The following is a 14,913-nucleotide window of genomic DNA, read 5'->3' on the forward strand; positions in this document are numbered from 1 at the left end:
CGGGTTAAGAAGTTTTACATTCGCATTCCAATCACGGTGCTCCAAGAAACCGTGAAGTATGATTGTTTAACAATCGGGAGCGATGAGGACTTGCAGGTCATGTTTCATTGTCGCCAGCAGTTTCCCGAAGTGAGGACACCAGAGCTGTTGGTAAAGTTGGTTGATGTGGTATCCAGCTCGGGGGGTTCGAACCGGAATACCCCCACTTTAGGCATGGTAGCCGGTTCTAGCTCCAGACCTGTCGGTGCATATTCGTCTGTCCCTGTGTACGAGTGACCGGTCCAGCCTGTTGCCTCCCCTTCGTTCGCTGTTGATCTCAACGGCAGTGTAGGCGGCGAGGTTGGAATAGGGGATTTTGTGCCGACCTCTTTAGAGTGTGCTGCACCGGCCGGAGTTGGAGATGGATTGTTGGATGATCAAGAGGACGATGATGTGGAGCCGGATATGATTGCTGATGACAGTGGCGATGATATTGGAGCGAGTGAGCCTGCTGGGGCGGGAGGTGGTTCTAGCTCTGGCACACAGCAGTACCCTCCATATTTTTCATCTTTGGACTTGGATGCCATGAGGTAGGAGGGGGTTCCTGGGGAGCCTGCTGGATTTGGCGCTAGAGATGCGGAAGGGTCTGCAGGTCTGACAAAGTTTCAGGTTGGTCAGAAATTTCAGGATAAAGATGAGGCCGTGTTAAGTGTCAAGACTTACAGCATCTGACGATGGGTACAGTACAAGGTAGTGGAGTCTGACTATCGCCAGTATGTTGGCAAGTGTTCTGAGTTTGGGAATGTGTGCACATGGTTGATTCGGTTTAGTCTCCGGCAACGCAAGGGCATTTGGGAGGTAAAAAGGTACAATGGACCGCATACGTGTCTCGTGACCTCCATCTCCAGCGACCACAAGAGTTTGGATTATCATGTGATCTCGGTATTCATTATGCCAATGGTTAGGGCTGATGCATCCGTCAGCATCAAGGTGCTCCTAAATGCCACGGCCGTACACTTTGGGTTTAGGCCGACGTACATGAGGGTCTGGTTGGCGAAGCAGAAGGTTGTTGCCCTCATCTATGGTGATTGGGATGAGTCGTATAAAGAGCTCCCTAGGTGGGTGTTAGGAGTTCAGTTGACGATGCCTGGTACTGTTGCAGTCCTTAGGACGAGCCCTGTTCGAGTTGGGGGACAGCTGGACGAGTCTCAAGCTTATTTTCACCGACTGTTCTGGACGTTTCCACCATGTATCGAGGCATTCCGTCATTGCAAGCCGTTGGTTAGTATTGACGGCACCCATCTGTATGACAAGTATGGGGGAACGTTGCTCGTCGCGATTGCACAGGACGGAAACTCCAACATTCTTCCTGTTGCATTCGCACTAGTTGAGGGTGAGAATGCCGAGTCCTGGTCCTTCTTTCTCTCCCACCTGTGTCAGCACGTGACACCGCAGCCGGGTCTGCTAGTTATATCGGACAGGTATAACGGCATCAAGGCCGCACTTTAGGCTCCCGACGGAGGATGGCTACCTCCAGCTGCATACCGTGCATTCTGCATTCGACATGTAGTAGCAAATTTTGCCCTAACCTTCAAGGGCAAAGATGCAAGGAGGCTTCTTGTGAATGCAGGGTATGCTAAGATCGAGGTAGAATTTGATTACTGGTTTGATATTCTGCGGTCTGAAGACCCTGCCATGTGTGAGTGGGCGAACCGAATTGAGTATTCATTGTGGACATAGGGAGTCAGGAACCTCCCTGTGTGTTAATTCAAATATCTCTGAGTGTGTTAATTCAATCCTTAAGGGGGTCAGGAACCTCCCTGTGTGCTTGCTGGTGAAGGCAACTTACGGAAGATTGGCCGAACTATTTGTCTGCAAGGGGAGAGAGGCTAAGGCCCAGCTGGATACCGGACAACAATTCATTCAAACACCTGGTGAAGTGTATCGAGGCCAATTTGAAGACGATGAGGTGCTTCACGGTGACTTTGTACGACCGGGATAACTCGGAGTTCACCATCACGGAGATAACTCCCACTGGTTCGTTCTCACTGGGTAGCTACAGGGTCTCACTTGGATCTCAGACATGTGATTGCGGATACTTTCAGGCACTTCATTTCCCGTGTCCTCACGCCCTGGCATGCTGTGCCTATTCACGGCTAACTTCGCAGCCGTATGTCCACCAGGTGGATCGTCTTAGTTCGGTGTTCAGTATGTATCGGATGGGGTTCACACCTCCCATTTCCGGGGGTTTCTGGCCACCATACGATGGGCCGACAGTGATCCCAGACCCGAACAAGAGGCGTGTAAGCGAGGGTCGTCCCAGGTCCACTAGGATACGGACCACTATGGACGAGGCAGATCCGAACCGGCCGAAGAGATGTGGCCTCTGTCGGCAACCCGGACACACACGTCGGAGTTGCCCACAGGTCGGAGGACCAACCCGTACAGGGGGACATGAGTAGGTGTATTGTCAGCTTTATTACTTCGTTGATTTCACTTTTGCTTTTAGAGTCCACTGTTATAGGTTTTGTTAGTTGGAGTTGATAAGTGATAAAATTTGTTAAACTTAATGTGATGTACTTTGCATGGGATATTAATTAATGAATATGTTCCGTTTCTGACTTGAAGTATGAAATGTCCAGCCACCTCCACTCACACTGGCTCCGTCGTGTCCCCACACGAGCTCTCCTCTCAACCCGACGCCTATCTGGCACGTCGTCAACACGATCCATATCAGGAACTCGCCCAGCACCCTTCTGCGTCGCCTCCACAGGAATAGGAACGGCTCTCAGATCCCCAGGTACATCTCTGGTGACAAGAACCTCTTTCCATGCTGACTCCACCAGTCCAAGAAGTCATGTGAGGGTCCAGGGTCTACGACAACATCGAACCAGAGAACGTGGTCTGCACGGCTCTCCCAATGAAGATGCCAGAACTACAAACTGTACGGGAACCAACGATCACCTCCTCTCCCATCCTTCGACATTAGAAAGTCGATGATCAGGGCGGGCTGGGGACGGGACTGGACTCCGCCGAATTGCGGTAAGACCATATCTATCTTATGCCACTCTATCACGGCAAAATATATCAGTGACGTCACAGACCACCATAACGCCGTATGACGAGGCTCCAACACCTCTGGATGCACAACCTGAAGGACGTCGGGGGAGCTATAGGGCATCCAGATGAACTGCAAAAAGATTTCAACATTGTCAGGCCAAATCATGATCTGAAGTCCTAAAGCTTAATTAACTAAACATTGGCGGTTAGTATACTCACATCCCTGGCCTGTAACATGTCTATCCTCAGCCTCCACATCTGCACTCTAGGTCCCTTCTCGCTACCGAAAGGGTTGTGACCTGACCACCTGCATCTCACATCGATGTTATAGCGTGTTAAGAGTGTGACAAAATAGTATAACATTATAAGCGGACATGGAATTAAATAATTTAACTTGAAATAGAAAAGTCTGAGAATGGTACCTCGAGGCCAACGGCCAGCTGAACGTATCATACCCAGCAGGCCTAAACCTAGGAAAGCGCCAAAATATCCAAGACTGAAGTAACTGTAACGGGCCAGCTAACTTCACCACATGTCTGTTGGCCACTCGGTACATGCACCGGTACAACATGCACATGCACATGCACTCGGCCACATGCACATGCACCACATGTCTGTAGCCACCCATCTCCTCAAGCCTAGCCACGTAGGGTAGCCATCTGATGTGAATACGGTTGCTGGACTTGTCGGCAAACAGCTGAGTGTCCAACAACATTATGATATAGGCACGAGCAAAGCACCACACAGTCTCCTCATCGGCTCCCGCGGGGCACTCTCCAAAAGTCTCCTGGAACCAGGTGCAGTTTACTGCGAACTTCTGAACTTGGTTCGTAGGAAGAATCACTCCAAGCAACTCCTGGAACCACACCCAAGCTGGACGGCCACCCTGGATGTATATCTGAAAATCTGTCAGGCAACCACTGACATAACATCCGTCGACTGGCAACCCTAACTGGTAGGCCACGTCCTGTAGTGTGATCGTGCACTCTCCGAACGGCATGTGGAAGGTGTGCGTCTCAGGACGCCACTGCTCGACGAAGGCACTGACAAGGGGCTCATCCAATCGGAACCATCTATCGTTTAGTCTCGCCAGATGGTATAAACCGGCCATCTGCAAGTACGGAACGTACCTCTCATCTAGTCGCATGCCTTGCTGCCGCCGCATGCTCGAGATGCATCACTGGGGCTGCGCATAAGATAGACCGCATAATTAGAACCACTTACAAAACCGCTAACAGAAACCACTAACAACGTAAACCACATATTGAAACCACTAGCAAAACCGCATGCATAAACTGCTAACATAAATCACTAACATAAACCGCTAAGATAAACCACCGGCCAAACCGCATACAAAACCACTAAGATAAACCACTTGCAATACCACTAACATAAACCACTAAAATAAACCGCCAACAAAACCGCATGCAAAGGCACTGAATAAACCACTTGCAATACTACTAACATTAACCACTAACATAAACCGGCAACAAAACCGCATGCAAAAGCACTGAATAAACCACTTGCAATACCATTAACATAAATCGCCAACATATATAAGGTGCAAAACCACTAAAATAAACCGCTTGCAATAGCACTAACATTAACCGCTAACATAAACCACCAACAAAACCTCATGCAAAACCACTAAATTAAACCACTCGCAATACCACTAGCATAAACCACTAGCATAAACCACCAACAAAACCACTAGCAAAACAACTAAATTAAACCGCATGCAAAACCACTAGAATAAACCACATGCAAGAAACCACTAAAATAAACTACTAGCATAAACCACCAACAAAATAAACCACTAGCGAAAAATTTTCATATCTACTAACCTCGTCGTTGATGACCTCGGCTATATGAGCAACTCCGTCCAAACGATATAGCTTTTCCGGATCGTCCCCCATCGGTTGAGTATTCTGATCGGGTCTTTGTCGGAGCGAATCTGGGTCGTTTTCTCTGGGATTTGGTGGGGTATGAGAATGGATAAGGAGTTCGAATGAGGTGGGTTCGAACTCCTTATATAGCCGAATCCAGTGTAATTCGAATCAACCCCATTCGAATTACTATTAGAGGCAAAATGTGAGTAATTCGAATCAACTAGATTCGAACTACTTAGGGAATAGTGCACAAGTATAATTCGAAGTAACCTGGTTCGAATTATACTTTTTTATAATTCGAATCAAGTAGATTCGAATTAGTGTGTGCGTGTGTTTGAGTATAATTCGATGTGAGTTGATTCAAATTATGTACAAATGTAGTTCGAATTTACCTGTTTCGAATTACATAAAAATGTGGTTTGGTTGACTCATGAAGCTGTTTTCAGATTGGCTGATTCGTGTAATATTGTGCTCCCCTTGGCTTAATTGGGGTTTTTTGCCCTAAATTTTAGTTTAAAAACATAAAAAAAATATATAACTTTGAACAATCTTTTAAATTTTGTAAAAATATATATATTTTTTGTTTTGATAATTTAATTTTATTTTCCCTTAAAATTTTGGTCTATATAATGTGTTTTCGCCATAACGGGCATAAAGTACCATTATCATAATTTAAATATGAGAACAACTAGGGAACCAAAAGCATATCAGCCAAAAACCAGCCAAAATGTATTTGAGCTCCATAAAAAATTGGGTTTTGGTTTGTGCTCCGTGATTTCAGGAGCAGTTTTCAAACATATTATTCAAAAATGATTCTAATTAAACGGTTTTGTTTATTTTTTGGCTGATTACTTTTGGTTACGTATACTTTTCCTTTAAATATTTACGTGACAGACTAAAACATATTAGGTCGAACAAAAATTGAATAAAACAAGAGAATCTCATAAAAAACATTTACTAAGAAAACGGAAAAGGAAAACATATAGATAGCGAATTTTGCGGGCAATGAAAGGGTGGGCGTTTCAAAAGTGGTGTGTCGTCCGTTAATTCAGTTATTATTGGGGTGGTTCCAATGTTAATGTGCGTCTTTTCTTTTCTTCCCTGTTCTTCACTCGTCTCTGATCTGCAGGGAAAAATAAAATAACGCTTCCGCAAACTTGGAATCTCTAAGCCATTCCATTTTGGCAATTGTTCTGTTGGCGTAATAATAATAATAATAATATTAATAGATATTAGATGGCGTACAAAGTGGACCATGAATACGACTACCTCTTCAAGGTTGTGTTGATTGGGGACTCTGGGGTTGGAAAATCCAATATCCTTTCCAGGTTTACGCGCAACGAGTTTTGCTTGGAGTCCAAGTCTACCATTGGTGTTGAATTCGCCACCAGAACATTGCAGGTTTTTTCCTCCTCTTTCTCTTTTGTTTCCTTCTTTTCTTTTCAATCGGTTTTCGTTTGATTTGGTTTGGTTCAATTCGATTCCATGATATGACATGAAAATTCACTACGATTACATGAATTTATCAATCAGTTAGCGTACCGTGTATCAATTTATCTGTGTAGAACATTAAATATACATATATTCAGAATAAAATATTTTACATATGGTGTACTGCGTACTGGATACACGTTTCTGTACTGGAACAATGTTACTATGTGATGGTGCGTGGATCACAAAATGTTTTTGCATTCCTGTTGAATCTTATATTGAAATGTTTTTAATGTAAAATTTTGGAAAACTGACTACTCATATAAAGTTGTCTTTTATACGAAAATAGTTGAGAATCGTTAGATAATAATTTAGTCAAATATGTCAGATCATTTAACGATTTTCAACTATCATTTTGTGTGGAAGCAATTTCAAGTGAATAAGACAATTCTAAAAATGTAAAAATATTTCACGAAACACATCCCTTTCTTATTTGAATTTTTGTTATGAGATAGATTAATGTGTTATGTTTTAACTAAATTGTTTGGATCCATACATTATAGAGTTTAGAATAATCAAATGTGTTAATGATTGAAGATTTAATTGCTGATGTTAAAAACAATATAATGCAGGTGGAAGGGAAGACTGTAAAGGCACAAATATGGGACACTGCAGGGCAAGAGAGGTATAGAGCCATCACAAGTGCATACTACAGAGGAGCAGTTGGTGCCCTCTTGGTGTATGACATTACCAAGAGGCAAACATTCGACAATGTCCAGCGATGGCTTCGCGAGCTAAGGGACCATGCCGACTCCAACATTGTTATCATGATGGCCGGAAACAAATCCGACCTTAATCATCTGAGAGCAGTGTCTACTGAAGATGCTGAAAGTTTGGCTGAAAAAGAAGGACTATCTTTTCTTGAGACTTCAGCATTGGAAGCCTATAATGTTGAGAAGGCATTCCAAACCATATTGTTTGATATATATCACATTATAAGTAAAAAGGCGCTCGCGGCGCAGGAAGCCACTTCTGCCGGTGTTCCTCAGGGAACCACCATAAATGTCGCGAACACGGCCAATAATGCAGAGAGTAGATCTTGTTGCTCTAATTAACAATTTGTAGAAAAAGAGGTGACACAGAAAAAATGTTTGTTTTTTTGTTGGAAATTTGAATACACATGATGAGTAGTTGCTAGTTGTTGTTGTTACCATTTGCTAGTTGTTGTTACATTCTTTAATTTCTGTAAGATGGGAGAGGCAGATCAACAATTTACACCTTTGGCATTAACTGATTCTGAAATGCTTGCAATTCAGAATTTGATGAATCTTAGTTCTCTCTAAGTCAGAGTTTTAGTCACAGATATTGTAACTTTAGTTTTTCAGTGAAATTGTTAATGCAGCTTTCTTCTGTAACTTTCATCATAATAAATTCTTTGCATTTGTTCTTTGTAAAACACTTTCTGTAATTGCTGAAAAGAAGGTGCTTGAAATTGTTTGTACTGATTTCATCAGTGTGGTGTTCATCATGTGGGAAATTTGATTCTCCAATGAGTCATATTTTTTCAGCTACTAACTAGAAAATGGTCCAAAAACCAGTGTTTAGTATAGTTCATACTTCAAACCGTAGGTTCAAGGTGGAACTACACGTCTCTTACCATAAAAAGGTTTGGACAAACACAAAAATTGGAAAAGTTCAAAACTGTTCAAAGTCCCTTCAACTGTTTCTTCTGCCAAAAACTGTTCATAAATAGTGACTCTACTAATTAACCTCACACCAAAGTTCTCTAAGTTTCATCTCCTTCACCATTCATCACTACTTCACTCACCTTCCTCTTTTATCACCTTCTCCTTCATCTCCACCACTAAGCAAAGTTCATTGATGGAGGAAAATTTTGAGTCCTCTCATGTCCCACAACAAAGCAGAAGGAACAAGCTCAGAGAAATGGTCCAAACCCAAAAACAACCACCACCACCACAACCATTTCCTCCATCATTTCAAACCAGCATAGCTCAACCCTTTGAGACAAATCCAATTTCATCTACATTTATTAGCACCAAACCACCCTATCATGACTCCTTTCTAGCAAAGAGTTCTTCACAACTAGAACATTACCCTGCAAGCTTTCACAATCTTCTTCTTCCACCCTATTTGGTGGATCAAAATCATCATGTGCCCCAAGAACCATGCAGTGATGTTAGAAACATTGGTCCTGTGGTTGTTCCTTTTACAGGGTATGCTTCCATATTGAAGAGATCAAGGTTTCTGAAGCCAGCTCAGCAGATTCTTGAAGACATGTGTGGCAGTGTTTTGGATCCTCCACCAAGATTGAATGAAAGTGGTGATGATCATGAAGAAGATCCCATCATTGGAACTAATGGTAGGGATGGAGTTCAGCATCATTGTAGGGATTCTGTACTTGGTTGCATGTTAGATGAGGTATGTGAAATGTCTTTGGTCCCCCCATTTTTTTTTTCTTTTCTTTTAATTAATGGAAAATCTTAGTCAGACTTTCAACATTAATTACAAATCTGACTATAAATATCACTATCACTAATTGTAATCTTATCTAAAGCATGTTTGGAAACAGTACATTTATCTTTTTTTTCAAAAATTGTGATCCTAGGTCCTAGCAAACTTCTTTTGTATAAGCTAATTTGGACCCAAAATATGTTTCTTTCTAAATTCTAAAGTCTAGTACTTGAGATATCAATTGAATTCAGTTTTCTATCATTCAAGCTTCAAATATATAGCAGACTACACCCAGAAGGTGTAATGTGTGCGATTTAAGCCCAATTTGGGTAAACAGCTTAATTAAGCTCCTTTTGAAAAAATAGCTTAAACAATAATGGTTATGTGAAAAAGTAGCTTATAAATAAGTTATTTTGTATTTGAGTTTTTAGTTCTAAAAATACTTATTTTATAGAAATGTGATAAAAAATAGTAGTATTATGAGAGAAGTTATTTTTTTTTACTCTTCTATAAGTTCCTAAATAGCTTCTTAAAAAGTTGCAATTTGATTTTAAAAATCGCACTAAACACTAATACTACTATTTTTCATAAGTCAAAAGCTCAAAAAAGTTACTTTTAAAGTTTCTCAAACGGACCTTAATATGGTAATTAATGGCTTGAACCCGTGAGACCATGACCTTTAGTTCACACGGAAACATATCAATCGTTGCTCTAAGGCTCCCTTTCTAATTTGCAAATAAATGGGTTAAAAAATTTCATAACTTACCCAAAATTGAAAGAATAGGTAGTAATTTTTTTTTTTTTTCTTAAGGTATACAAGAAGTATATACTATACTGCCAACAAATGCAATCAGTGGTGTCATCATTTCAGAAAGTAGCTGGGCTTGGAAATGCCACTCCTTACATATCCTTTGGAATCAAATCCATTTCCAAGCATTTTGGATGTTTGAAACATGCTATCTATGATCAACTTCAGTTCACAATGAAGAACACTACTCCTGCATCTAACAATGTTGTTGAAAAGGGTCTTCAATCAGTGCAAAGCTTACACTCAGTTCAACCTGTTTTGAGATCCCAAAGAGGGCTTCCGGATCATGCTGTAGCTTTGTTGAGAAGATGGCTCTTTGAACACTTCTTACACCCGTCAGTGATTCTAGTTTTGAAGCTTATTTTTGTAGGGTTGTTAATGTTTTCGCAGACTCTCATTCTTGTTTTATGGCAATTAAGCTAAAACAATCCTTTTTTGTTATTAGATAAGATGTGAAACTTATTCTATTTGAGTTTTACATCTCATCTAATAATAAGAAAGATGTGTTAGCTCAATGCACGACAGAAAAATGAGTATATAAAATATTTCTCTTTGCTATAAATGATTATTTTGTTTTACTTTTCTTAGGCTATGGAAACTATTTATTTTGGTTTATGTGCTAATGATTGTTACTTAAACCTGTTCATGCAGTTATCCTACTGATTCTGAAAAGGATACATTGGTTCAACAGACTGGCCTATCAAGATGTCAGGTGATTCTTCATTCCTTCCAAAATTGTGTTACAACTTATAAGCTTACAATTTGAGATTTATAATTCAATATGAGAACATGACCTAACCAACCTAAAGCTCTAAAAAGTTGAACGAGTGAATGCTTAAGTTGGTAGTAAAAAAAAAATACATGAAACAAGAGTTTAGTCATTTATTGTATTTTTGCATTAATTTGGTTCTTTAGAGTGTAAAATACTAAAATAGCCATCAACTCAATATACATTTAAAAGACTAAATTGATGTCTCTTTTAAATACTAACAGGCAAATTGATGTGCAAGCTCTTAAAGAGTATAGAATAAGATTAATAGTCAAATTAGTCTCTAAAAAAATAAGTTATTTTTTAAATTCGTCTTTAAAAGATTTTATCAATCAAATTAATCATTTAAAGATTATAAATTAATCATTTTTTACTTTCTGTCACTCCATTAATAATTTTCATCAACTATTGATAATGTAAAATGTTGATTAACAACATACATGATCTCTAACATGTCTATGTTTATGAAATTTTATCAGTTTAATCTATTTTTCCAATTACATAAACCCTAATCCCAATATAACATAGCGATTAACTTGATATATTTTTATAAACATATTTATTCAACATCTAACTAAATATACTAAGTATCATGTATGCTGTCAATTAATATTTCATATTATCAATAGTTGACGAAAACAATTAACGGAGTGAATGAGTGATAGAAAGACAAAAATAATTAATTTATAATTTTAAAAGATCAATTTAATTGATAAAATCTTTTAAGGATAAATTTAAAAAAATTTTCATTTTTCAAGAACTAATTTAACTAGTAACCCATGCATCATCTCACATCAATGTTGCATCACTAAAATTAGTAATTTTAACAGGTTTCAAATTGGTTCATCAATGCAAGAGTAAGAATCTGGAAGCCCATGGTGGAAGAGATGCACATGAATGGGTTACAGAAGACTCAAGAATCAGAAGTGATCCATCATGCAAGGAAGCCCACTATTGGCCCTTAAACCACAGTTATTAAGCCCATGTAAAAAGCCTGCCCCAATAACCAAGAAGAAGAAAAAATTACTAAATCCCAAACTCCCCAAGCAATGGTTCAAATTCAAACATATGTTACGTATCAAATGTTGCTTGCATTATATTAGTTCTTGTTAAATCAAATCCAAAAAAAGAAAAATTATAACATGTGAATTGGGAAAGCAATGGATTATCTTTATAGCACTAAACTAATCACCTGAAAAATTTGGGCAATTATTTTCATTTGGGTTCCGTTTCAATTCAGAAAAACCAAAAACCATAATGAAACCGTAAATGGATGGTATAACAGCATGCGTGCATTCACGTGTGGTATATATGTGTGTGTGAGACAAGTGACAACACTACTTTTGCCAATTGAATTCTTCCAACATTAACAACGGTTAGTTTTTATCTAATTAATCCGTAAAGGTTTCTAACTAAATAAACAGTGATATATTCTTGTTAATTTAACAAACTAGTATATTTACCTGTTCATTAAGAGCAACTCTAATGCTAAGAAATAGAGTTCCTCTTCAGACATATGGGAACTTAATTACCATTGAAGTGAAAAGGAAAAGAGGGCTCTTCACGGGATCAAGGTTGAGAGTCTCTCTAAGCAGGGACTTGCAACAATCAATAAAATCATGCCATATACTAAGTTAATAAAAAAAATAATAAATATATTAAATATATATATTAAATACTTATATATCTATTTAATTAATTATTTATATTAATTATTTAATAATTAGTTATATTAAATTATAATTAATATAAATAATTATATTAAATCAATATCAAATATTATTTATATTGTTATATTAAATCATAATTAATTAAATTTATTTTACATAAAAAATAAATTTAATTTTTATATATTATAAAATAATTTTTAGTTGGATTATTTATTTTTATTTATAAAATTTAAAATACTAATCAAATTTAAGTTATTTATTTTAATATTTTATAATATTAAATTATTTTGAATTTATAAATTTAAATAATATTATTATAAAAAATAATAATTATATTAATTTTAATTACTTAATTAATTAATTAGGTGGGACCACAATAAGGATTAAAGTTAGTTCCTTCTAATGGAGAAGAGAGAGATTCTTTGAGTTCCTATTTATTGGTTATGACGCAAAATCTGATGTGGAGTCATTTTTTATGTCAGGTGGGCCATAAATAGGGATTGAAATGAGTTTCCTACTAGAGATGGTCTAAAGCCCAATCAATAAACATTATTCGGATGGACACCTACCTGACTTTATGAAGGTCGGACATAGTAATATTGAACTAGTTTTACTTTTTTAAATAAATAACTAATTCTTACAATTTCTCTTATTCATATAAAAAGGAGATCTCAACAACCTCTTTATAAAAAAAGGAGTAAGTAGTAACCAACAAGGCAACAACCCACCATTAAAATGGGACGAATCAAAAAGTAATTATTGACTTTATATCTATACTTATAAATATTCTTATGTCCTCAGATATTATTTGAACTCCAATCTACTAAAAATCTACCTAAAATTCTTACTAACTTAAGCATCGGAGTCCCTTGCAGGTACCACCCCATCTTTGCTTACAAAGAACTCGGACTACTTCACCTTGACGGAGAAGACGTTGAATCAATCCCTCTTAGGAGTCTGAACCTCAAGTTTAAACCCAAATCCATCAGTTTCAGTTAACTCTCATAACATTGGCGCCGTTGCCGGTGACTTAGTAATCGACATCGTATGATGGCAGACGACATTCCAGAAAACAAACACACTGCTTCTGATTCTGAAACCCAGGAAGAAGAGCAGTACAACGACAACTGCAGACTAGTCATACCTCCCCGACCTGACAAAGGGAAAGGTATCGCTGGGGAGGCACATCCCGCAAATCAAAGAGGACGGAGAATAAGTTCGAAAGTCCATCAATCAGGAGAATCAGGAAAAAGAGATACTACAGAGCTCATGAAACTGATTCATAGACATCAAGGTTGGCTAGAGCAGTTCAAGAATGAATTTGAACGACAACGTGATCAAAAAGAACTCTGTGAAGGGAGGTACGACGGCGAAGAAAATTGGAAGAAAAAATCAAGAAGCTGAAATCCGATCTAAAAGGTCGGAAATCCTGAGCTGACCGAGCAGAAATGTCTTTGGGAGGTAAAGATCCATTTACGGAAGAGATCATGCGATCAAAAGTTCCCAAAAACTTTAAGAGCCTCGATATGGATCTCTATGACAAAACCACTATCTGAGACACCACTTAAGTAATTTTAAGAGTCGCATGTACTTGGCTGACGCGTCGGACACAACTCGTGCAAAGTTTTCCCGACTACGCTAACCAGGGCGTCAATGAAATGGTTTGATAGCTTGCCACATAGGTCAGTCACCTGCTTCGACGACTTAGCAAGGAGTTTTCTTACCCCATTTTCCATTCAAAAAGACAAGACCAAGCATGTCTCGAGTCTCTTGGGAGTAAAACAAGAGGTTGGAAAATCTTTACGAGCCTATATGAAAATGTTCAACAAAACGTATTTGGAGATCCAAAACCTACCTACACCTACGGAAGTGGTCATTATGGGGCTAATTAATAGCCTCAAAGAAGGCATGTTCTCTCAATCCATATCAAAGAGACATCCAATATTTTTGTATGAGGTTTAAGAGCAGGTCGAAAAATATATCAACATAGAGGAGACGACAAAATTAAGAGAACCCACCTTAGGATAAAGCAATCAATGTCAGACTCGAAGCAAGGAAAGAGAGTAAAAAAAAGAATACAGCTCAAAAAAAATTCGAAGGTATTACAATTATATCCTATTACAGGTTTTTATTGTCGACATTTATAGAGAGATCTGCCACACAAAAAATATTTCACCTCCTAAACCAATTAAAAATAAAAAAGGTGAAAGTCAGTCAGAATACTGCAAATACCACAAAATTTACGGTCATTCCACCAATGATTGATATGATTCAAAGTTAAATAAAAACATATATAGTTATTTTTGTTTACAACTTTTATAAGGTTAATTAAATTTAAAGTTTAATTATTTTAATATTAAAAATAATAAAATCAATGAAATAATTTTATTTATTTTAAAGTATAATAATTGACCTAGAAAAGGCTTATGACAGGGTGAGTTGGGAGTTTTTGGAGCAATCTCTCCTAATGTTTGGCTTTCCAGGTACTATTGTTTCTCTTATTATGAAATGTGTAAAGTCTTCCTCCCTTTCTCTAATGTAGAATGGTAACCAGTTGGATGGTTTTCAGCCAAAGAGGGGTTTGAGGCAAGGAGACCCGATGTCTCCTTATTTATTTGTTATTTGTATGGAGAGGTTGAGTTGCCTCATTGTTAGGCAAGTGGAGGTTGGTAGATGGAAACCAGTGACTGTGTCTAGGGGAGGTCCTGTAATCTCCCATCTCCTTTTTGCAGACGACCTTATCCTTTTTTGCAAAGCGAAGAAATCTCAAGTGCTTCATGTTTTGGACACTATGGCCACCTTTTGCAGAGCATCTGGTATGAAGGTGAATTTTGA

The 14,913-nt window shown here is 38.3% G+C and overlaps 3 protein-coding genes across 4 annotated transcripts; all 3 read left to right on the top strand.

Annotated features, from left to right (window-relative positions):
• Positions 1-1,943: 1,943 nt before the first annotated feature.
• On the top strand, positions 1,944-2,441 carry LOC112762820 (uncharacterized). Its single transcript, XM_025808653.1, has one exon. The coding sequence runs from the start codon at positions 1,944-1,946 to the stop codon at positions 2,439-2,441; it is 498 nt and encodes a 165-aa protein (XP_025664438.1).
• A 3,579-nt stretch (positions 2,442-6,020) lies between these two features.
• LOC112766907 (ras-related protein Rab2BV) lies at positions 6,021-7,760 on the top strand. Its single transcript, XM_025812804.3, has 2 exons — positions 6,021-6,329; positions 6,992-7,760. The coding sequence occupies exons 1-2, from the start codon at positions 6,165-6,167 to the stop codon at positions 7,472-7,474; spliced, it is 648 nt and encodes a 215-aa protein (XP_025668589.1). The 5' UTR covers positions 6,021-6,164; the 3' UTR covers positions 7,475-7,760.
• A 281-nt stretch (positions 7,761-8,041) lies between these two features.
• Positions 8,042-11,569, top strand: LOC112766906 (BEL1-like homeodomain protein 9). Of its 2 annotated transcripts, none has more exons than XM_025812802.3 (4): positions 8,042-8,798; positions 9,643-9,974; positions 10,291-10,351; positions 11,239-11,569. In XM_025812802.3, exons 1-4 carry the CDS (start codon positions 8,241-8,243, stop codon positions 11,371-11,373), a joined length of 1,086 nt encoding a protein of 361 aa, XP_025668587.1. In that variant the 5' UTR covers positions 8,042-8,240; the 3' UTR covers positions 11,374-11,569. The 2 variants fall into 2 exon arrangements, with proteins under 2 accessions (XP_025668587.1, XP_025668588.1); XM_025812803.3 differs by having other exon boundaries at positions 9,703-9,974.
• The last annotated feature ends 3,344 nt before the right edge of the window (positions 11,570-14,913 follow it).

This window comes from Arachis hypogaea, chromosome 17 (assembly GCF_003086295.3).
Source record: "Arachis hypogaea cultivar Tifrunner chromosome 17, arahy.Tifrunner.gnm2.J5K5, whole genome shotgun sequence".
NCBI lineage: Eukaryota > Viridiplantae > Streptophyta > Magnoliopsida > Fabales > Fabaceae > Arachis > Arachis hypogaea.